Source organism: Molossus molossus, unplaced genomic scaffold (genome assembly GCF_014108415.1).
Source record: "Molossus molossus isolate mMolMol1 unplaced genomic scaffold, mMolMol1.p scaffold_m16_p_1, whole genome shotgun sequence".
Taxonomy (NCBI): Eukaryota; Metazoa; Chordata; class Mammalia; order Chiroptera; family Molossidae; genus Molossus; species Molossus molossus.
This window is the reverse complement of record NW_023425344.1, coordinates 180,223,422-180,247,726: the sequence shown is the minus strand read 5'-3', so window position 1 is coordinate 180,247,726 and position 24,305 is coordinate 180,223,422. Positions and strand designations below refer to the sequence as shown.

The 24,305-nt window shown below is 39.6% G+C and overlaps 1 protein-coding gene, 1 non-coding gene and 1 pseudogene across 4 annotated transcripts in view; 2 read left to right on the top strand and 1 right to left on the bottom strand.

The window, feature by feature from the left end:
* Positions 1-24,305, top strand: part of EXD1 (exonuclease 3'-5' domain containing 1) — a 50,990-nt gene that overhangs the window by 18,383 nt on the left and 8,302 nt on the right. For all 3 annotated transcript variants that reach the window (XM_036268830.1, XM_036268846.1, XM_036268838.1), the window contains exons 6-9: positions 1,437-1,523; positions 20,534-20,638; positions 20,721-20,801; positions 24,102-24,245. In XM_036268830.1, coding sequence (XP_036124723.1) covers positions 1,437-1,523; positions 20,534-20,638; positions 20,721-20,801; positions 24,102-24,245 — 417 coding nt within the window. The remainder of the gene's footprint in view (positions 1-1,436; positions 1,524-20,533; positions 20,639-20,720; positions 20,802-24,101; positions 24,246-24,305) is intronic.
* LOC118622017 lies at positions 3,524-3,586 on the top strand. Its single transcript, XR_004957865.1, has one exon. It is a non-coding gene; the product is annotated as a U7 small nuclear RNA (small nuclear RNA).
* LOC118620923 lies at positions 5,039-5,154 on the bottom strand (annotated as a pseudogene).

Sequence of the window (24,305 nt, the reverse complement as noted above, 5' to 3'; positions counted from 1 at the left end):
TCCTTACTCTTTTGCCCATTTGTTAAAAATTTTTTTCTTTTATTGATTTTACAGAGAGAGGAAGTGAGAGGGAGAGAGAAATAGAAACATCGATGAGACAGCACATCGATTGGCCACCTCCAGCATGCCCCCCATTGGGAATCAGGCCCACAACCTGGGCATGTGTCCTGACCGGGAATCAGGAATCGAACCAGCGACCTCCTGGTGCATGGGTCGATGCTCAACCACTGAGCCACACTGGCTGTACTCTTTTGCCCATTTTAAAATTAAGTTATAAGAATTCCTTATAATCAACAGATTCTTTATATGGTTTATGACAACAACAAAAATGGAATAAGAACTTGTGCTTTGGAAATTTGAGGAGGTAGTTAGAAATTCTTATCATAGGGAAATACAGCTTTTGTTCCCAGTTCTGCAGCCTTCTTGTTGTTGATTGAGGATGGAACTAAACTTCAGTCCCCTTTTTCACCAGTGATAAAAGGTATTCAGGATATAGAATACTTTATGTTCTCTAACGGAAGATATTGTGCTCAGTGTAGTTACCATGCCCTTGTATTCTTGAGTAATTTTTTTCCTTTTTATTGATTTTTAGAGAGAGAGGAAGGGACAAAGAGAGAGATAGCAACATCGAAGGAGAGAATATCAGTTGGCCGCCTCCTGCATGCCCCCTTACTGGGGATTTGGCCCACAACCTGGGCATGTGCCCTGACCGGGAATGAACCGGTGACCTCTTGGTACATGGGTCGATGCTCAACCACTGAGCCACACCAGCCAGGCGTATTCTTGATTAATTTACATACCAATGGGGAGAATCTTGTATCATGTAAGTATTTTCATAGATTATGGATTAAGGATCTTAGAATTATATAATGTTTTGAAATAGGATAAGATTATAGATAATCAAAGGACCAGCACATGTTCCTGGGATACTACTATTTCAGTATTTGAGTAATTTAATGAATCCAAGACTTTAAAAGACCTGTTGAGTCCTTGTTTCTCAGATTCTGAACAGTAGTTACTATGTGAGTTCCCCTCAGGTACAGTAAATTGTCCTGTGTTAGGGTGCTGTTCTTTGATGTGGAGTCTGGTCATAAAGACAGAAATCTTTCTCTGTAGCATAAGTGTAACAAATGGTACCTGAGTTTTCAATTCTTATTAGCATTTGGGATATGAGTGATTTATTTTCCAGTTGTGGAATAATTTTGTGAAAACTAAAAAGAGGATCAGAAGTGTTCAATCATGGGTATATGTGTGTGTGTGTGTGTGTGTGTGTGTGTGTGTGTGTGTAACTCCTGTTTTGGAGTAGTCAGATTTTGTTAGTTAAAATAATATGATCCACTTTGTTTATTGCTAGCTATTTTACTTGTGTCATTCATGATGTAATAATTACAAAGTTAATTCCCTGGAGAATTCTATTTTCCTCTTTTTCTTACCAGATGCTCCACATCAAGAAGCAGAGTGTCTTGAGTGTGGCCGCAGAAGGAGCTAATGTGTGCCGTCATGGGAAACTATGTTGGCTTCAGGTAATACATAGTTTAAAAAGAAAACTTTTTAGTTTGAAATAATTGTAGACTCATAAATTTATTTGTTTATTTATTTATTTTTTATCATCACCCAAGGACATTCTTGCATTTATCTTCAGATAGAGTGGGAGGGAGAGAGGGAGGAAGAGAGAGAGAGAAACATTGACGCGAGAGACACATTGAGTGGTTGCCACCCACACTACTCCAACCAGGACCAAGGACAAACTGCAACTGAGGTATGTGCCCTTAGTGGGAACCGAACCCGGGACTCTCTGGTCTGAGGGCCAGCGCTCTAACCACTAAGCCAAACCGGCCAGGGCCGTACATTTATTTTAATTGTCTTCTGTACGTCACTCAAGTGTCACTGTACTATAACTTGTTTGGAATATCTTTCACTCTTTTTAGTTCTCAGTTTATTCTTTTCAAAAGAAAAGAGCTTCTGTCTCTTTATAGGTTCACTTTTATAATCATTATTGCTGTCTCAGACTCTGCTTGAGGTCTTCTTTCCCAGCTCTGTTCTCTTGCCTTAGATATATGAAGTTTCTCATCTTTTGTTTGGTAGCTTTCCACAGCAGGTTTCTACCACATAATTTTTCTTTTCCTGGACTTGAGAGATGTCAGGTGAGGGTCCTCATTATGTCAAAAGAACTTTGTAGTGAGCTTTTACATAGCTAAAGGTTGGTTAGCCACCTTTGAATTAAACTCAGCAGCAGCAGCAGTTAAGGGGCTGAATACCCAAACAGTGTCTTCTATCCTTTGAACCAAGACCTATCTTCACCTACTGAGAGAATATATATATATTTCCTCACTGAGGATATTTTTTCCATTGATTTTTAGAGAGAGTGGAAGGGAAGGGGGAGGAGAGAGAGAGAGAGAGAAACATTGAGAGAGAGACACATTGATTGGTTGCCTCCTACACATGCCTTGACTGAGGGCATGGATGGAACCTGCAACCTAGGCAAGTGCCCTTGACCATGAATCGAATCTGAGACCCTCTCATGTGGTTGTGGTGGTGGTGGTGGTGGTGGTGGGGCGCTCTAACCCCTGAGCCATGCTGGCCAGGGCTGAAAGGATATTTTCTATCCTCACCCGAGGACATTTCCATTTATCTTTAGACAGATTAGGAGGGAAGGAGAGAGAGAGAAACATCAATACGAGAGACACATTGACTGGTTGCCTCCCATGCAACCCCGACCAGGGCTGAGGACGAACTGCAACCAAGGTACGTGCCCTTGGCTGGAATTGAACCCCGGTCTCATTGGTCCACGGGCTGACATTCTAACTACTGAACCAAACTGGCCAAGGAAGATTTATTTATTTTTTTCTTTTGTTGATTTGAAAGAGAGGAAGTGAGAAGGAGAGAGAGATAGAAACATTGATGAGAAAGAATATCAATAGGCCACCTCCTGCATGCCCCCCACTGGGGATTGGTCCCAGAACCTGGGCATGTGTCCTGACCGGGAATCGAAGCAGCGACCTCCTGGTGCATGGGTCGATGCTCAACTGCTGAACCACACCAGCCAGATGAGAGAATAATTTTTTATTAGGGTTGGCAGTCTGCCCTTTTTAACTTCTCTCTCTCTGGAATGTTCACCTTCTCAAAGGGAAAGAAATGGGGGTATCAAGCCCAGTGTTGCTCAAAGACTAAATTGCCTCTCCTTTCATGCAGTTTCTAGACAAACCTTAGCTTTTAGATAACTAGGTTTGAGTTAGCAGCACAAATGCAAATTATTTAAAACAAGCAACAAAAACAAAAATAAACAAATGGAACTACATCAAACTAAAAAGATTCTGCACAGCAAAAGAAAAGATCAACAAAATGAAAAGGCAACTCATGGAATGGGAGAAAATATCTGAAAACCATATATGTAATAATGGGTTAATATCCACAATATATAAAGAATTCATACAACTCAATATAAAAAAAATTAAAAATCCAATTTAAAAATAGGCAAAGGACCTAAATAGACATTTTTCTCAAGAAGATATATAAAATGCCATAGTGCTTACAGCTCTTTTTGCATTTGTCTAGTAGGTCTTCTGGTTTTCTAGGGAAGACCCTAGAAAAAAATAAAATAATAAAATAAATAAAATAAAATAAAATGCCAACAGAAAAATAAATTAAAAAAAAAAGGAAAACAAAAACAAAATGCCAACAAATACATGAAAAGGTTCTCAACATCACTAATTATCAGGGAAATACAGATCAAAACCACAATGAGATACGACCTCACACCTATTAGGATGGCTGTTAAAAAAAGACAAGAAATACTGGAGAGGATGTGGAGCAAAAGGAACTCTTGTGCATTGTTTGTGGGAATGTAAATTGATGGGCCCACTATGGAAAACAGTGTGACAGTTCCTCAAAAAATTCAAAATGGAAATACCCTATAATCCAGCAGTTTCACTTTGGGTATATATCTGAAGGAAATGAAAACAGGATCTCAAAGAGATACCTGCATTCCCATGTTCATGTTGCAGTATTATTTACAATAGCCAAGATGTGGAAACATCCTAAATATTTATAGATGGACGAATGAATATAGAAAATGTGGTATATGTATACAATTGAATATTATTCAGCCATAAAAAGAAGGAAATCCTGCCATTTGTGACAACATAGAGGGCATAATGCTAAGTAAAATAAATCAGACAGAGAAATACAAATACTGTATACATGTATGTGGAATCTAAAAATACTGAACTAACAGAAACAGAGAGTAGATTGGTGATGGTTGCCAGGGATTCGGGGAATTGGGGAAATGAGTGAAGGTGGTCAAAAGCTACAAAATTCCAGCTGTAAGATAAGTTCTGGGTATCTAATGTACATCATGGTGATTATAGATAACAATACTGTATTGTAGCCCTGCCCGGTTTGGCCCAGTGGTTAGAGCGTCAGTTTGTGGTTCAGAGAGACCCAGGTTCAGTTCCCGCTAAGGGCACATACCTCGGTTGCAGTTTGTCCCCGGCCCATGTTGGGTTGAGCGGTTAGCAACCACTCGATGTGTCCTTTTCACATCGATGTTTCTCTCTCTCCCTTCCTCTCTATCTGAACAAAAAGTGAAAAATGTCCTCGGGTGAGGATAAAAAAATAAATAAATATTTGGGGTACAGACTGACAATCCCCAGAAGAGGGGGTGGTGGGGGAGAGATAAACCACAGAACTTATATGCATGTATGCATGAACAATGGACATGGACAACAAAGCTGGGGACAGGGCAGGGAGGGAGGGGGCGGGGGAATCAGTGGGGGAAAAAGGAGAAACATCTGTAACAAAAATTAATTAATAAAAAAAATAATAAATAAATAAAAGGCATATGCTATTATTATACCTTGCCCTTAAAAAAAAAATACTGTATTGTATACTTGGAAGTTGTTAACAGAGTAGATCTTAAAAGTTCTCAACACACACACACACATAAAGATAACTATGTGGGCTGATAGATATGTTAACTACCCTTATTATAGTAGTCATTTCACAGTATACTTACATCAAGTCATCATATTATATACATTAAACTTAAACAAAGTTATATGTTAATTTTTATATCCTCAGATAGAGGATGTATCAGATATTAACCTGTAAGAATAGATACTACACTTGATCTTAGCCAAAAGGCTGAGAAGCAATATGTATGTTAATTTTATCTCAGTGAAGCTGGGGGTGTTAGTGGGAAGAAACCAAACCAAAACCTCTCTCTACCAAAACAAATGGGTAGACTTCCTAGGCAGCTATAGGTTATTTCTTAATTTGCCCCGTTTGGTTATCTAGGTACTAGAGGGGACATCCAATTGGTTAAATTGTCCTCTGAAGGCAAATTAGGCACGTTTTCTCCAACCAAGTCCTTGGTCTTGTGTTTTTAATTTTAAAATCAAAATATCACATTCTCTTGAAGCAGAAAGTTAAAAATAAAATAGTGGTAAAAGGCTTATGAGAAAAGAAAAATTCCCACTCCACCTACCACTTCAGAGGTGTGGCCTATTTTTTTTTTTAAGAATCTAATAACGGTTATTAAAACAAAGTACGTTTATATAGCACAGTAGTTTACAAAGCATTTTGACAAACATTACATATTTTATTTCATTCTCTTTCTGGGTATCCTTTGATGCAAATATTAGTCGGTTTGTTGTCCCATAAGACCATTAAGCTATCTTCACTCTTTTCATTCTTTTTTCTTTTTGTTGCTCTGATTGGTTGAGTTCCACTGACTGTCTTCAAGTTTACTGATTCTTTCTTGTACTTCTTCATCTTGTCTGTTATTGAAACTCCCTAGTATATTTTTCTTTCTTAAATATTTATTTATTGATTTTAGACAAAGAGGGGAAGGGGGAGAGAGATAGACATTGATTTGTTGTTTCACTTATTTACGCATTTATTAGCTGATTCTTGTATGCACCCTGACCAGGAATTGAACCTGCAACCTTCATGTATCAGGATGACTCTCTAACCAACTGAGTTACCCAGCCAGGACCTATTTTTCGTTTAGTTATTATATTCTTCAGCTCTGTGAATTCTATTTGATACTTTCTTATATTTTCCATCTCTTTGGTAAAATTCTCACTGTGTTAATTCATTCTTCCCAATTTGGTGAACATCTTTGTGACCATTACTTACCTTTGTTTCATTAAGGTGTTTTTTTTCCCTGAGATTTTTTTTTTTTTTTTTTTTTTTTTTTTTTTTAGTCCTCACCCGAGGACATTTTTTGATATTTTGTTCAGGTAGAGTGGGAGGGAGAGAGAGGAACAGAGAGAGAGAGAGAAACATCGACGTGAAAGGGACACATCGAGTGGCTGCCACCCACACGACCCAACCAGGGCCGGGGACAAACCGCAACCAAGGTACGTGCCCTTAGCGGGAACCGAACCCGGGTCTCTCCGGACCGCAGACCGACGCTCTAACCGCTGAGCCAAACTGGCCAGGGTTTCCCTGAGATTTTATCCTATTCTTTTGTTTGGAACATACTCCTTTATTTTTTCATTTTGCTTGACTCTCTCTGTTGGTTTCTATACAGTAGATAAAACAGCTACATCTTAAAAGAGTGGCCTTGCGTAGGACATGAACCTTGTTATTTAAACCTACCTGAGCTCCTGGTTATTTCTCAAACCTCTTTGCTTGTCCAACAGCCTATTATATTTTTAATAACTCTCAGTAGTTGAGAATGTGTCAAAACCTGTCAGTGTCTTAAAGGGGGTGATGTCAGTACCTTCTAGTCAGTTTTGGGCTGACTAGAAGACAGACTCTCGAACATCAGCTTTTAAAAGTATGAAAATAATAGCCCTGGCCAGTGTGGCTCAGTTTGAACATCACCCTATGCACCAGAAGGTCATAGGTTTTATTCCTAGTCATGGCACATGCCTGGGTTGCAGGCTAAATCCCGAGTAGGGTGTATACAGGAGGCAACCAATTGATGTTTCTCTCTCACATCGGTATTTCTTGCTTTCTCTCTCTCTGTCTCCCCCTCCCTCCCTTCCCCACTCTCTAAAATGGATAAAAACATATTTTAAGAAAAAGTATGCAAATATATACAGTCCTGGGGGACAACAAAGCATAAATACTGCTGGCTACCAGAGCCAGCAATGTGAAGGTATTCCTGAGTGATGGTCACAGAAATTGGGGCCCCAGATGAGTGTATAAGCTCTCATCTGGATGATACCAATGAGCTGGAATAAGGCAGAAGGAAAGCACCAAGATGGTGTCCTATATTCCTTGAAAGTAGCTCTGTAGGTTACTAAATGAGCACCAAGCATAAAGTCTGCCCCTCAGGCTGAAGCTCCAAGACAAGCAAATAAGGATTCTGTAAAAGAAAGACTAGAAACCCTGGCCTGTTTGACTTAGCGGTAGAGTGTCGCCCTGCAGACCAGTGAATCGCAGGTTTGATTCTGGCCAAGGGCACATATACCTCGGTTGCTGTTCATCTCCGCCCTGGTCAGTAGTGCGGGAGGCAACCAGTCGATGTGTCCCTCTCACATCAATGTTACTTTCTCTCTCCCTTACTCTTCCTCTCTCACTCCCACTCTACCCCACTCTATCTGAAGATAAATAGAAATATATCCTCGGGTGGGAAGGAAGGGAGGGAGGGAAGGAGGGGAGGGAGGGAGGAAGGGAGGGAGGAGGAAGGGAGGGAGGGAGGGAGGGAGGGAGGGAGGGAGGAAGGAAGGAAGGAAGGAAGGAAGGAAGGAAGGAAGGAAGGAAGGAAGGAAGGAAGGAAGGAAGGAAGGACCAAAGAATGCAAGTTCCCCCATCCCCACCCACCAGAGCCAAGTGATCAATCGGCATCCCCTGGGCAGCAGCAACAAAAACTGAGACACCAGACACAAAAAAGAGGAAACTAGTTTTAACATGTTGAAATGTGTCTACTGTTTTTTTCTAATAACATGCTTATTGCTCTCTCTTTATTCATTAGTTTTATAAATTAACTTTTATTGTGGTAAATAAAGATTTTGCTCCCTTATAGCACCGTCTCGCTCGATCCTCCCAAGTTAGTTATAGTTTTTGGTTAAGACAAAATTCAGGCTGAATGTGATTATGACTATGTAACTATTGCTCCCTCTGAGCCGAGAAAGATTGTTTCTTTTCTTGTACAACTTTTTGACTTTCATAGAATTGATAATTGCCTCACCTTAGTATTTTTTTTTGTTTGTTTTTTGCTTTGTTTTGTTTTCACCTGTGACTAAGCCTTCTCATATCTTCCCTCAGTATATTTTTCCACATGCTTACTTCTGTTCTGTTAACCTATGTTGCCTTTCTGTCTTGAAGCCATTTTCTCTGGAGCCCTATGTCTTTCTGTTCCAATACAGGCTGGTTTTTTCAAGGCTGGAAGCTGCAAGGGAAGAGATCTGGAGGCTCAATTAAGTGTGCAAACTTACATTTTTCAGTCCACAACGAAACCCTCATCCATGTCTTATATTTCCAATCCTAGAGGCTCTATAATTAGATTTATCCAGAGAATACATCTTCTAATTTGTAGAAGTGGGAAAGGAATAGGTGAACTTGAAGGCTTATTGTTCTTTAGGCAGACCTCCAGCTCATCCCCTTATTTCCAGCTCTTCACTTCTCTTAGTATCTGGCACATTTAATCCTTGACATTTATTTTGTTTTATTTATTATTTTTTCAAATCTTTATTGTTGGATGTAAAATGTATTACAGATGTTCCACATTTTTCCCCCATTGACCCCCTCCTCCCCACTCCTGCCCCCCTCCCACCTTTTCCCACGCTATTGTCTGTGTCCATTGGTTATGCATATAAGTTCTTTGGTTTATTTCTTCCCACTCCCCCAACCCTTTTCCCTTTGAGGTTTGTCAGTCTAGCAATGAATTTGTGCTTCTTAATCCCTTCACCTTTTTTACCCATTCCCCCAAACCCCTCCCAACTGGCAACCAACGAAATGTTCTCTGTATCTGCGAGAATGTTTCTGTTCTACCTGTTCATTTTGTTTGTAGATTCCATTGTTGATAGATATGTATTCATTGCCATTTTGTTTGTTCATACATTTTATCTTTTCCTTCAAAAAGACCCTTCATCATCTCATATAATAATGGTTTGGTAGTCATGAACTCCTTTAACTTTTTCTTGTCTGGGAAAGTTTTTATATGTCCATCGATTCTAAATGACAGCTTTGAGGGTAGAGTAATTTTGGTTGTAGGTTCTTGGTTTTCATCACTCTGAATATTTCTTGCCACTCCCTTCTGACCTGCAAAGTTTCTTTTGAGAAATCAGCTGACAGCCTTATGGGAACTCCCTTGTAGGTAACAAGGTGCCTTTCTCTCGCTGCTTTTAAGATTCTCTCTTTGTCTTGAACCTTTTGCATTTTGATGATGATGTGTCTTGGTGTGGGCCTCTTGGGGTTCATCTTGTTTGGGACTCTCTGTGCTTCCTGGACTTGTACGTCTGTTTCCTTCACCAAGTTAGGAAAGTTTTCTGCCATTATTGTTTCAAACAGGTTTTCGATTTCTTGTTCTCTCTCTTCTCCTTCTGGCACCCCCAAGATGTGAATGTTGGCACGCTTGAAGTTGTCCCAGAGGCTCCTTACACTATCCTCATTTTTTTGGATTCTTTTTTCTTTTTGCTGTTCTGATTGGGCATTTTTTGCTTCCTTATATTCCAAATTGATGGTTTGCTCCTTGGATTTACGTACTCTATTATTGAAGCTGTGTAAATTATTCTTTATTTCAGTTAATGCCTCCTTCAATTCTAACTGTGTATCCATGATTTCTGACTGGTCCTTTTTTATGCTCTTGAGGCCCTCCCTAAGTTCACTTAGGTTCTCACTAAGTTCATTGAGCATCCTTATAAGCAGTATTTTGAACTCAGTATCTGTTAGGTTGCTTATCTCCATTTCGCTTAGTTCTTTTATTGGGGTTTTGTTCTGTTCTTTCATTTGGGACCTGTTTCTTTGTCTCCTCATTTTGGCTGCCTCCCTGTGTATTACTTAATGAGAGGTGGGGCTCACTGAGACCAGATGCTGCTAGTTTGAAAGAATTTAGGAAAAACCTAAGCAGGATCCAAGACAGGCCAATCCTATAGTTAAGCAAGTGGCAACAGCTTGGGTGGGCTTGAAAGTTGGGTGGGGTGGGGTGGGGCCTCAGGGAGTCAGCAGGGCGGGGCTACCAGTGTGAGCCAGGTTGCTGGAGTCGCAGATATGGTGGCTGTCTGCTGCCCCTGGGAAGGGCTCACCAAAGGAACAGAGGCCTCTGACAGCACGTTTGTCCCCGAGAAAGCCCCCTCTCCAGCCCTCGCTCCAGTGCCAAACAGCTCAGTTCTTCCCTGTATGTCTCTGGTGCCCCTCGAGCTGCCTCCCCTCCAAGCTTAGAGGGAGAGGGTCCGATAAGTCCGTGCGCGGGCCCTTTAAGGAGCTGCCTGGGGCTCCAGCCGCTTTAGCTTCCCTGAGCCTCAGTTCCCACTGGTTTTTCCAGCCAGAAGTTATGGGGACTTCTCTTCCTGGCACTGGAACCCTGAGCGGGTCACCTGGTGTGGGATGGGGACCCCTCAGTCCTCAGGAAGGACCTTCCCAGCTGCGGGAGCCTCCTATTTTTATCCGCCACATTTGGGTGTGGGACCAGCCTGCAGCGCCCCCACTGCCGCCCCTCGCACTGCCGCCCCTCCTACCAGTCTGGATGTGGCTGCTGCTTTAATTCCGTAGTTGTAGGGCTTCCATTCAGCTTGATTTCAAGCGGTTTTGAATGATGGTTGTTCTGTAGTTTAGTTGTAACTTTGATGTGGTTGTGGGAGGACGCGATACCGCGTTTACCTACTCCGCCATCTTGACCGGAAGTCCCTTGACATTTATTTTATACTTTGTTTGTTCTGTTTTGTTTTCCTGTTCTGTTTCCTTTTGGTCTGTATTCCCTATTGCTTTTCTTTTTTAAAAAAAATTAATTATTTTTTAAATTTTATATTTGTTACAGATGTTTCTCCTTTTTACCCCATTGACACCCTCCTCCCCATCCCCCCCACCCCATCCTTGGCTTTGTTGTCCATGTCCATTGGTTATGCATACATGCACATAAGTTCTGTGGTTTATCTCTTCCCTCCCCCCACCACCCCCTCTTCTGAGGGTTGTCAGTCTACCCTACTTCCACGTGTCTGGGTCTACCCTATTCCTCAGACTGTTATATTTATTATATTCCACAAATAGGTGAGATCATGTGGTATTTGTCTTTTTCTGCTTGGCTTGTTTCGCTTAGGATAATATTTTCCAGGTCCCTTTATGTCGTCTCAAAGGATAAGAGATCTTTCTTTCTTTCTTTCTTTCTTTTTTAATTTATTTTATTTTATTTTATTTTTATCCTCACTCGAGGACATTTTTCCATTTTTTGTTCAGATAGAGCGGGAGGGAGAGAGAGGAAGAGAGAGAGAGAGAAACATCGATGTGAAGGGACACATCGAGTGGCTGCCACCCACACGACCAACCAGGGCCGGGGTCAAACTGCAACCGAGGTACATGCCCTTAGCAGGAACCGAACCCGGGTCTCTCTGTACCGCAGGCCGACGCTCCAACCGCTGAGCCAAACCGGCCAGGGCTCTTTCTTTCTTTCTTACAGCTGCATAGTACTCCATTGTGTATATGTACCACTGCTTTTTTATCCATTCGTTTACTGATGGACACTTGGGCTGTTTCCAGATCCTAGCTATTGTAAATAGTGCTGCTATGAACATGGGGGTACATATATTCTTTCTGATTGGTGTTTCAGGCTTTTTAGGGTATATTCCTAGAAGTGGGATCACTGGGTCAAATGGAAGTTCAATTTTTTATTTTTTGAGGTAACACCATATTGTTGTCCATAGTGGCTGCACCAGTCTGCATTCCCAACAGCAGTGTACTAGAGTCGCCTTTTCTACACACCCTCGCCAACACTTGTTTAATGATTTGTTGATGGTGGCCATTCTGACGGGTGTGAGATGATACCTCTGACGGGTGTGAGGTGATACCTCATTGTTGTTTTAATGTGCATCTCTCTGATGATTAGTGATGTTGAGCATTTCTTCATATGTCTCTTGGCCATTTGTATGTCGTTTTTGGAGATGTGTCTATTCAGCTCCTCTGGCCATTTTTTAATTGGGTTCTTTGTCTTTCTTTTGTTGAGTAGTATAAGTACTCTATATATTTTGGAAATTAAGCCCTTATGTGATATATCATTGGCAATGATGCTTTCCCATACAGTGGGTTGCCTTTCCATTTTGGTGGTTGTTTCTTTTGCTGTGCTGAAGCTTTTTAGTTTGATGTAGTCCCATGTGTTCATTTTCTCCTTTATTTCTGTTGCCTTAGGTGATGTTATCGATGAAAATTCTGCTGCATGTGATGTCCGAAATTTTGTTGCCTACATTTTCTTCTAGAATTTTTATGGATTCACCTGTCACATTTAAGTCTTTTATCCATTTTGAGTTTATTTTTGTGTATGGTGTAAGTTGATGGTCTAGTTTCATTGTTTTGCATGTAGCTGTCCAATTTTCTCAACACCATTTATTAAAGAGGCTGTCTTTACTCTATTGTATGCTCTTGCTTCCTTTGTCAAATATTAATTGAGCATAATGTCTTGGGCCCATTTCTGGGTTCTCTGTTCTGTTCCACTGGTCTATATGCTTGTTCTTGTGCTAGTACCAGGCTGTTTTGATTATAGTAGCTTTGTAGTATAATCTGATATCCAGTATTGTGATCCCACCTACTTAGTCCTTCTTTTTCAAGATTGCTGTGGCTATTTAGGGTCCTTTTTGGTTTCATATGAACTTTTGAAGTATTTGTTCTATTTCTGTGAAATATGTCGTTGGTATTTTGATGGGGATTGCATTGAATCTATAGATTGCTTTGGGTAATATGGACATTTTAATTATGTTAATTCTTCCAATCAATGAACAAGGTATGTGCTTCCACTTTTTTATATTTTCCTCTATTTCTTTTTTCAATGTCCTGTAGTTTTCTACTTCTTTGGTTAAGTTTATTCCTAGGTATATTAAATTTTTTTTTTATTTTTGCCATGATGGTAAATAGGATTGTTTTTTCAGTTTCTCTTTCTGTGACTTCATCATTGGTGTATAAAAATGTCATCTATTTCTTGACATTAATTTTGTATCCTTCTACTTTGCCAAATTCATTTATTAAGTCTAGTAGATTTTTGATGAAGTCTTTAGGGTTTTCTATGTATAATATCATGTCATCTGCAAATAATGACAGTTTCACTTCCTCCTTTCCAATTTGGATCTCTTTTATATTTACTTCATGTCTGATTGCTGTGGCTAAGGCTTCCAGTACTATGTTAAATAAGAGTGGCGAAAGTGGGCATCCCTGTCTTGTTCCTGTTCTTAAGGGAAATGCTTTTAGTTTCTGCCCAGTGAGTATGATGCTGGCTTAGGTCTTTCATATATGGCCTTTATTATGTTGAGATATGATCCCTTTATTCCCACATTGCTGAGCGTTTTTATCAGAAATGGATGATGGATTTTGTCGAATGCTTTTTTAGCATCTATTGATATGATCATGTGGTTTTTATTTATTTTATTTATGTGGTATATCACGTTTATTGATTTGCGAATATTGTACCAGCCTTGCATCCCTGAGATGAATCCCACTTGGTCATGGTGAATAAATTTTGTGATGTATTGCTGGGTTCGATTTGCTAGTATTTTGTTCAGGATTTTGGCGTCTTTGTTCATCAGGGATATTGGTCTGTAGTTTTCTTTCTTTGTAGTGTCTTTTTCTGGTTTTGGAATTAGAATTATGTTGGCTTCATAAAACAAGTATGGAAGTCTTCCTTCTTCTTGAATTTTTTTAAATAGTTTGAGGAAAATGGGTGTTAGTTCTTTTTTTGAATGTTTGGTAAAACTCCTTCGTGAAGCCATCCAGGCCTGGGCTTTTGTTTGCTGAGAGAGTCTTGATCACCCCTTCAATTTCCTTAGTTGTTATTGTTCTGTTCAAGTTTTCTATCTCTTCCTGGTCCAGTTTTGGGATACTATGTGTTTCTAGAAATGTGTCCAGTTTTGGGAGACTATGTGTTTCTAGAATGTGTCCATTTCGCTTAGATTGTCCAATTTTTTGCCATATAATTGTTCATAGTAGTTGTTAACGATCTTTTGTATTTCTGTGGTGTCCGTTGTTACTTCTCCTCTTTCATTTCTGATTTTGTGTATTTGGGTTCTCTCTCTTTGTTTCTTGGTGAGTCTAGCTAAGGGTCGATCAATCTCGTTTATCTTTTTTAAAAACCAGCTCTTTGTTTCATTGATCCTTTGAATTGTTTTTTTGGTCTCTATGTCATTTATTTCTGCTCTGATCTTTACTATTTCCTTCCTTCTACTTGCTCTGGGGTTTTCTTTTTGTTTGCTTTCTAGTTCTTTAAGTTGTGAGGTTAGAATAGTCTAATAGAAATTTTTCTTTTTTCTTGAGGTAGGCCTGTAGTGCTATGAACATCCTTCTCAGAACTGCTTTCGCTGTATCCCATAGATTTTGTGATGTTGTGTATTCATTTTCATTGGTTTCCAGGAAGTTTTTAATTTCTTCCTTGATCTCGTCGGTAACCCATTCATTGTTTAATGACATGCTATTTAGCCTCCATGTGTTCAAATGTCTTTGCATGTTTTTGTTGCAATTGATTTCTAGTTTCATGCCATTGTGATCTGAGAAGATGCTTGATATGATTTCAATCTTTTTGAACTTGTAGAGATTTAGTTTGTGTCCTATCACGTGGTCTGTCTTTGAGAATGTCCTATGTGCACTTGAAAAGAATGTGAATTCTGTAGTTTTGGGGTATAATTCTCTGTAGATATCTATTAAATCCATTTGGTCTAGCGCTTCATTTAGAGTCTGTTTCCTTGCTAATTTTTTGTCTAGAGGATCTATCCAGTGATATCAGCGGGGTGTTGAAGTCCCCTGCTATGATTGTATTGCTGTTGATTTCTCCTTCAGAGTCCTCCAGAAGATTTTTAATATATTTTGGTGCTCCTATATTGGGTGCATATATGTTTATCAAGGTTATATCTTCCTGTTGGATAGATCCTTTCAATATTATGTAGTGGCCTTCTTTGTCTCTGGTTATCGCATTCATTTTGAAATCATCTTATCAGATATGAGTATTGCTACCCCAGCTTTTTTTCCCTTTCCATTTGCTTGGAAGAATTTTTTTCCATTCTTCACTTTCAACTTGTGTGAGTCTTTTGTTGTGAGATGGGTCTCTTGTAAACAACATATAGATGAGTCATGTTTTCTTATCCAGTCAGCTACTCTGTGTCTTTTTATTGGACTATTCAGTCCATTTACATTTAAGGTGATTATTGACATGTACTTATTTATTGCCATTTTTGTTTAGTTTGGTTATATTTGTCTTCCTATTTCTTCTACTAATAACAGCAGTCCTTTTAATATTTCTTGCAGTGCTGGTTTGGTGCTAATGTATTCCCTTAGCCTTTTTTTTGTCTGGAAAGCTCTTTATTTGACCTTCCATTTTGAATGATAGCCTTGCTGGATAGAGTAGTCTTGGATTCAGATCCTTGTTTTTCATGACCTTGATTACTTCATGCCATTCCCTTCTGTCCTGTAGTGTTTCTGTTGAGAAGTCAGCGGAGAGCCTTATGGGGGTTCCTTTGTAGGTAACCTGATGTTTATCTCTTGTTGCTTTTAGGATTCACTCTTTGTCTTTAATTTTTAGCATTTTAATTACTATGTGTCTTGGTGTGGGCCTGTTTGGGTTCTTCTTACTTGGGGCTCTCTGTGCTTCTTGAACTGTAATGCCTTCTTCCTTCACCAAATTGGGGAAGTTTTCTGTCACTATTTCTTCGAATATATTCTCTAACCCTTGCTCATTTTCTTCTTCTTCGGGGACTCCTGTGATGCGAATATTATTATGTTTCCAGTTGTCCCACAGTTCTCTTAAGCTGTCTTCCTGTTTTTGTTTCTTTTTTATCCTCACCCAAGGACATTTTTTTGATATTTTGTTCAGATAGAGTGGGAGGAAGAGAAACATCGATGTGAAAGGGACACATCGAGTGGTTGCCACCCACACAACCCAACGACTGCCAGGGACAAACTGCAACAGAGGTACGTGCCCTTAGCGGAAACCAAACCCGGGTCTCTCCAGAACGCAGGCCGACACTCTAACCACTGAGCCAAACCGCCCAGGGCTGTCTTCCTGTTTTTTTTATTGTTTTTTTCCTTTTGGTTTTCTGATTGGTTGATTTTTTTTCTACCCTGTTTTCTAATTCACTGATCCGGTCCTTAGCTTCCTCTACTCTGCTGTTTAGACCTTCCAGTGTGTTCTTTATTTCTGATATGTCATTCTTCATTTCTTCTTGGTGGTTTCTAATTTCCAAGTGGTTGATTTTCAACATTTCTATGTTTTATTCATGGTGTTGATGTCCTTACTCATGCTGCTGAGCTTCCTCAAGATCATGGCTCTGAATTCTAGCTCTGTTAACTTGCTTAACTGCTCTACATTTATCTCATCTTCAGTAGAGGTCTCTTGTTCTTTCATTTGGCTTTTGTTTCTTTGTTTTACCATTTTGGCTATCACAGTGGGCTTTGGAGCCTGCCAAATTTTCCCTGTGGGTGTTGGTGTTCTGCTATTTGTGGCTTCCTCTCCTGGGTTTGGATGGGCGAGGGAGGACCCACGTTAAACACCACTGTCAAGTCTTACTTTTTCTGGGCAGAGTTGCTAGCCCAGGAATGGTTCAGTTATCCTCTAACTTTTTGCCTGGGGGCTATCAGTAGCTTAATCCTCTGAGCCACACCGGCTGGGCCAAAGAGAGAATCTTAAAAGCAGCAAGAGAAAGACAGTTACCTACAGGAGACCTCCCATAAAAATGTTATTCAAAGTGGTAAAAAGCAAAGACTTACCCTTTTAAGTAGATTTTTAATCATAACAATACATGATGTAACTCTCTCCTTTTTGAAATTTTTGAAATAAAATTATATGTTAAAAAAAAAAAAGCAAGGACTTACAACCAAGATTACCCTACCCAGCAAAGCTGTCATTTAGAATAGGATAAAGAGTTTCCCAGACAAGAAATAGCTATAAGCGTTTGTCACTACCAAACCAGTATTACAAGAAATATTAAATGACCTTTTTAAGAAGAAGAAAGAAAAAGATAAAAAATATGAACAATAAAATGGCAATAAATACATATCTATTTACAGTTACTTTAAATGCAAAAGGATTGCCCTGACGGTTTGGCTCAGCGATTAGAGCATCAGCCTGCAGTCCAGAGAGACCCGGGTTCAGTTCCCACTAAGGGCGCGTACCTCGGTTACAGTTTGTCCCTGGCCCTGGTTGGTTGTGTGGGTGGCAGCACTCGATGTGTCCCTTTCACATCGATGTTTCTCTCTCTCTCTCCTTCTCTCTCCCTCCCACTCTATCTGAACAAAAAATGGAAAAATGTCCTCAGGTGAGGATAAAAAATAAAATAAATGCAAAGGGATTAAATGTTCTAATCAACATACATAGGTTGGCCAAATGGAAAAGAAAACAAGATCCTTAACATATGTTGCCTACAAGAGACTTTAGAATGGAAGACACACAGAGACTGAAAGTAAAGGGATGGAAAATATATTTTATGGGGGAAAAAAAGCTAGGATAGCAATACTTATACCAGCCAAAATAGATTTTGAAACAAAGTCTATAACAAGAGACGAAGAAGGACACAGCAGTTTCACTTTTGGATATTTATTGAAGAAACCCAAAACACTAAAAAGAAAAAACAGGCATTCATGTGTTCACTGTCGCATTATTTACAATAGCCAAAATATGGAAGCAACTTGCAGTGTTCGTAAATAGATGAATGGATAAAGAAGTGGTGCATATATACAATGGAGTGTGACTTATTCATAAAAAAAGAAAAAAAAGAAATCTTGCCATCTGCAACAACATGGATCACCCTAGAAGGTATTGTACTGAGTGAAATAAATCAGACAGAAAAAGACACATGCCTATGATTTCACTTATATATGGAATCTAAAATACAAAATAAATGAACAAGTAGAACAGAAACAGACTCATAGATAAAGAGAACATTTTGACAGTTGCCAGATGGGAGGGTAGTTGAGGGAATGGGTGAAAAAGGTGAAGGGATTAAGAAATACAAATTGGGCCCTGCCTGGGTAGCTCATTTGGTTAGAGTGCTTTCCCTATATGCCAAGGTTGTAGGTTGGATCCCTGGGCAGGGCACATACATATAGGAAGCAACCAATGAATGCATAAGTGGAACAACAAATCGATGTTTGTCTGTTTCTTTCTTTCTCTGTCTCTCTTTAAACATCAATAAATTTATTTGTTTGTTTGTTTTTTATCCTCACCCGAGGATATTTTTCCATTTTTTGTACAGATAGAGTGGGAGGGAGAGAGAGGAAGGGAGAGAGAGAGAGAAACATCGATGTGAAGGGACACATCGAGTGGCTGCCACCCGCACGACCAACCAGGGCCGGGGACAAACTGCAACCGAAGTACGTGCCCTTAGCGGGAACCGAACCCGGGTCTCTCCGGACCGCAGGCCGACGCTCTAACCGCTGAGCCAAACTGGCCAGGGCTAACATCAATAAATTTAAAAAGGAAGTACAAAATTGTTACAGAATAGTCATGGGAATGTAAAATACAGTACAGGGGATATAATCAAGTAATAACTATGCATGGTGTCTGGCGGGTACTAGTTTTATCAGATCATCACTTTGTTATATAAGTATCTAATCACTGGGTTGTACACCCGAAACTAATATAATGTATGTCAACTATAATTGAAAAATATAAAATCATTTAAAATTTAAGAAATAAGATGAAGGTAGAAAATATTTGTTGAGAATAAAAGCTTTTTTAAATATCTTTAGACCCACTTCTCAGGGCCACTTCTAGGAATCTATCCTAAATAATTCAAAATATGAAGAAAAGTATGTGAGAATCTATTCATCATGGCATAATTTATAATGGTGAAAAATCAGAAACCACTTAAATAGTTAATAATAGAAGTTACAGTACATTTTATAACTCTTTATGGATGCCAAAAATTGATGACAAGTGCAATATAGAAAAATATTTGAAAGTTTATGAATAGGAAAAGCAGGATATAAATTTTAATGCATGAAAAAAATGGAAGGGAGTATTGTATGGCATGCAGTGATTTGCTGAAGAAGTGTATAACAACTATCCATGTGCCTAGCTCTGTTTTATTTGCATGTATATTGGTAAATTGGACATGATCTCTTCTCTCATAGAGCTTAAAGTGTAGCAGAGAATTATTTTCCACACTTTTATTGTCTATTCAGTTTTTATATTTAAAGATGTAGGGAAAAAGAGCAGGAATTGATTAGTTAAGGTATCAAATTCTAGCAAACATCATGAAGGATCTGAGAATGGGTGCCAGGTAGGCCCAGCAATTATAGCTATAACAAGTTAGCTCCTGAAATGACAAAGGTGGCATCAGACTGTCATATGGCTGCCTCTCTAGACCTATTTGAATCTCTTTTTGCCTTGTACTTTCTGACTCAGTAGCTTATACAGCTGTACTGCTTTTGTGACTTTTATGATCAGAAACAATCTAGAATTCTTATGATTGTACTAAATTGATCTATAAAATAGTGTTTTACATCCTGCCATTTGTGCCAGTGTATTTGTTGCCTGTTTTATACTGGTAAGTGACAGAGATCTTTTATGAGTAATTTCATGTAATACCTAACACATTCATGCCTATTATGGAACTCAAAAAATATAATAGCATTTTGTGTTGTTAACAACAAAATATTGTTCATTCCCCTTAAACCTGCAATCCCATAGATTAGACTCGTAAAGCGTTAAAGTTGGGACAGTAAAAAGTGAAATCATTAGCTTGTCTATTTCTTTTCTTGGAAAAATCACAGTCATAGTGTCTTTTTTTTTTTTAATTTTTTTTTTTTTATCCTCACCCGAGGATATTTTTCCATTTTTTGTACAGATAGAGTGGGAGGGAGAGAGAGGAAGGGAGAGAGAGAGAGAGAAACATCGATGTGAAGGGACACATCGAGTGGCTGCCACCCGCACGACCAACCAGGGCCGGGGACAAACTGCAACCGAAGTACGTGCCCTTAGCGGAAACCGAACCCGGGTCTCTCCAGACCGCAGGCCGATGCTCTAACCGCTGAGCCAAACTGGCCAGGGCATAGTGTCTTATTTTTTACTTAAGATCAATCAAGTAATATCTACATATGGTGTCAGATGGGTATTATTGTTTACTTTAAAAGTGAGGATGTTAAATTTTTTTCTTTATTGATTTTTAGAGAGAGAGAGAAAGGGAGAAGGAGAGAGAGATAGAAATATCAATGAGCAATAACATTGATTGGCTGTCTCCTGCATACCCCACACTGGGGATTGGGCCCACAACCTGGGCATGTGCCCTGAACGGGAATTGTACAGGCGACCTCTTGGTATATGGGTCAACACTCAACCACTGAGCCACACCAGCTGGGCAGGATCTTAAATATTTTATCACATGATTTTCTTGACCCTCATATCCCCTTCCCTAGTTCTTCCTTATTCTATAACGTGTGTCTGGATGGTTTATTGTAGGTGGCCACAAATAGCCGTGTCTACTTATTTGACATTTTCCTTCTGGGAAATCGTGCTTTCAACAATGGACTTCAGATGGTATTAGAAGACAAGAGAATTTTGAAGGTGAGTGTGTAAGCTGATTCCTCTGCCAGAAAAACTAGCAGCCAGATTCTAATTATTCTGTCTCTGTCTTCTGATTTCTTAGGTTATCCATGATTGTCGTTGGCTTTCTGATTGCCTCTCTCATCAGTATGGAATTTTGCTGAATAATGTCTTTGACACACAGGTACGTGCAGGGAAACACTGGATTTAATCTATTATATATAGCTCCTGTAGAAAATAGGCCTTATCTGATGAGTCATTGAAAGACTTTTTGTGTGTATGCCCCATTCCCACTCATTTCTTATGTAAGATGTTTGTACAATATGTAAGATCATTTGGTGAACTGTAAAATCACTGCAGAAAAGTTACTTAAAAGTATTTAGGCCCAGCCGATGTGGCTCAGTGGTTGAGCATAGACCCATGCATCAAAAGGTCGCTGATTGGATTCCAGGTCAGGGCACAAGCCCAGATTGTGGGCCAAATCCCCAGTGGGGGGTATGCAGGAGGTGGCCAATCGATGTCCTCTCTCATCGATGTTTCTATCTCTCTTTCCCTCTCCCTTCCTCTGTCTCTCAAATCAATAAAGAAAAAAGAATTTCAGAAAAAGTATTTAACATTTTTCCCTTTTTGCTCCAGAATTTGTCAAATAAGAAGCGTGATCCATACCCTATAACAGTCAGAAACTCGAACAATTTGGGGGTCATTTAGAAGTCTGACATGGGACACTTAGTGAGGTGAACAATAACATCTCTGCCTTTACCACATACATATCAGTTAAGGCTAGTGGCTAGTTGGTATCTAGCTCAGGGGTGCATGTTGTCTTAGATATGCCCTAAAAAACTTATTTTGGGCCCAAACAGCCTGCAGATACATGATTTTTCTCTGCTCTAAAGGATCCTAGAGAAATGAGAAATTCCTAGAGTATACTATCTCTTAGAGCTGGTTTGGCTGTGAGAGCAGGAAAACCATTAGTTTTCATTGTTTTCTTAGGTTCTTCTAGGTTTATGGCAATGAAAGGGAAATCTTGAATATATAAGCCTTAGAGCAACAGATCTCAACCTGTGGGTTGCGACCCCTTGGGGGATTGAACAACCCTTTCACAGGGGTCACCTAAGACCATGGAAAAACACATATTTCTGATGGTTTTAGGAACTGAGACTCTGCTCCTCTATCCGTCTCCAGGCGGGTCTGCCCACTTGCAGATACGCCCACATACAACATGAGGAACTGTATTAAAGGGTCATGGCATTAGGAAGGTTGAGAACCACTGCCCTAGAGCCTTTGGAAAGGGGTTAAACTAATGAGTTGGCCAATTATTTTTGAACAGAAATTCCTAAAAGTTCCATTTTTTTGTTATTATATATGATTTAGTTTGCCCTTTATGTATCTGCTCATTTACATATTTCTTTTGGCCTTCTTTCAGGATTTTTCACTCTCCAGAGCAGTGGTTTTCAACCTGTGGGTGGCAATCCCTTTAGGGGTCAAACGACCCTTTCACAGGGGTCGCCTAAGACCATGGGAAAACACTTATTTCCGATGGCGATTCATAACAGTAGCAAAATTACAGTTATGAAGTAGTAACAAAAATAATTTTATGGGTGGGGGTCACCACAACATGAGGAACTGTATTAAAGGGTCATGTCGCCCTGGCCGGTTTGGCTCAGTGGTTAGAGCGTCGGCCTGCGGTCCGGAGAGACCCAGGTTCGGTTCCCGCTAAGGACATGTACCTCGGTTGCAGTTTGTCCTCGGCCCTGGTTGGTCGTGCGGGTGGCAGCCACTCAATGTGTCCCTTTCACATCGATGTTTCTCTCTCTCTCTCTCTTCCTTTCTCTCCCTCCCACTCTATCTGTACAAAAAATGGAAAAATGTCCTCAGGTGAGGATAAAAAAAAAAAGGGTCATGTCATTAGGAAGGTTGAGAACCACTGCTCTGGAGATTGCTTTTGTGCTTATTCCAAAATGTAAGAGAATTGCTCATTGTACCCTTGAGGCCATCAGACTTCTTGATTAGACCCCATATGTACTGTGTAATGAAAACACTGGCATATCTTTCCATGTTTTTCTTTTCAGATTTCCATAGTGCAAGAAGCAGGAATTGAGAGTTTTTCCAGTGTGTTTTCCTTTAACACAATGTATTCGTTTTCTGTTGCTGTTGTAACAAATCACAAATTTAGTGGCTTAAAACAACACTAATTTGCCCTGGCTGGTGTGGTTCAATTGGTTGGGCATTGTCCCATGCATAATAGGGTTGCCAGTTCAATTCCTGGTCAGGGCACATGCCCAGGATTGTGGGCTCTATTTCTGGTGGGGGTGTTCAGGAGGCAGCCAATCTATGTTATACTCTCGCATTGAATTTCTCTCTTTCTCTCCCTTCCTCTCTCTAAAAAAAAAAATCAATAAAAACATATTTAAAAAAAGAACACGTGATTACACTTAGGGTCCACCTGGATAATTCAAGATAATCTTCCCATCTCAAGATCCTTAACTTAATTACATTTTCAAAGCTCATTTTGCCACATAAAATAACATTCATATTTTCCAGGAATTAGGATGTAGGTATCTTTGGGGGCCATTATTTAGCCTATCACACACAGATAAATAATTGTTGTAATTCTTTTGTTGTTGTTAATCCTCATCAGAGAATATTTTTCCATTGATTTTTAGAAAAGAAGGGAGGGGGAGAGGGGATGGGAAAGGAGAGGGACATCCATGTGAAAGTGACACATCAATTGGTTGTCTCCTGCATGACCCCAACTGGGGCTAGGGAATGAACCTGCAACCCAGATATATACCCTTGACTGGGAATTGAACCCATGACCCTTTGGTCCCAGGACTGACGCTCTAACCACAGAGCCAAACCAGCCACGGCTTATTTTAATTCTTAATTTTATTGGCTTTCCTTACCAAAACTTTACCAGAGTTTCTAATAAGTAATAAAAATAATTCTTTTTTTTTAATTCTCCCCCAAGGACATGTTTAGAGAGAGGAAGGGGGGGGGGACAGAGAGAGAAACATCAATGTGAGAGAAAAACATTGATTGATTATCTTTCATTATGTTCCATGACCAGGGACCGAACCCAAAACCCACGTATGTGCCCTGACTGGGAATTGAATCGACAGCCTTTCAGTGCACAGGACAACATTCACCCAACTGAGCCATTCCTGCTGGGCAAAATAATTCTTGAATTTTATCTTCCTTTTCCCATTCCCCTAAGGCACCAAAAATAATAAATAACCATAAGTCAGGCAACTAAAAGAAGTGGAAAAGAAAGTAGATAAGGACACATGAAAATTGGGTGATCCTTTTCCTTTTTCATTTTTATTCCCTAATTTTTCAGAATAAGTTGACTGTGCAACTTTAAATTTTCATGTGGGTCCTTGTGAAAATGGAATTAAAGACATTTCTCTAAATATATTTCTGCCAGGGGATAGTTTTTTGTATATATTCCACAGACTGGTCTCTTTGTCTTTTTTTAATGCCACAGGTGGCAGATGTCCTTCAATTTTCCATGGAAACAGGTGGCTTTCTTCCAAACTGCATCAGTACTTTACAGGAGAGTTTAATCAGACACCTTAAAGTAGCCCCTAAATATCTTTCCTTTCTGGAAGAGAGACAAAAACTGATTCAGGTGAGTATTAAAGGATGTCCCATATGATATTAATTTGTTCAAGTGTTTTCTGAATGGGGT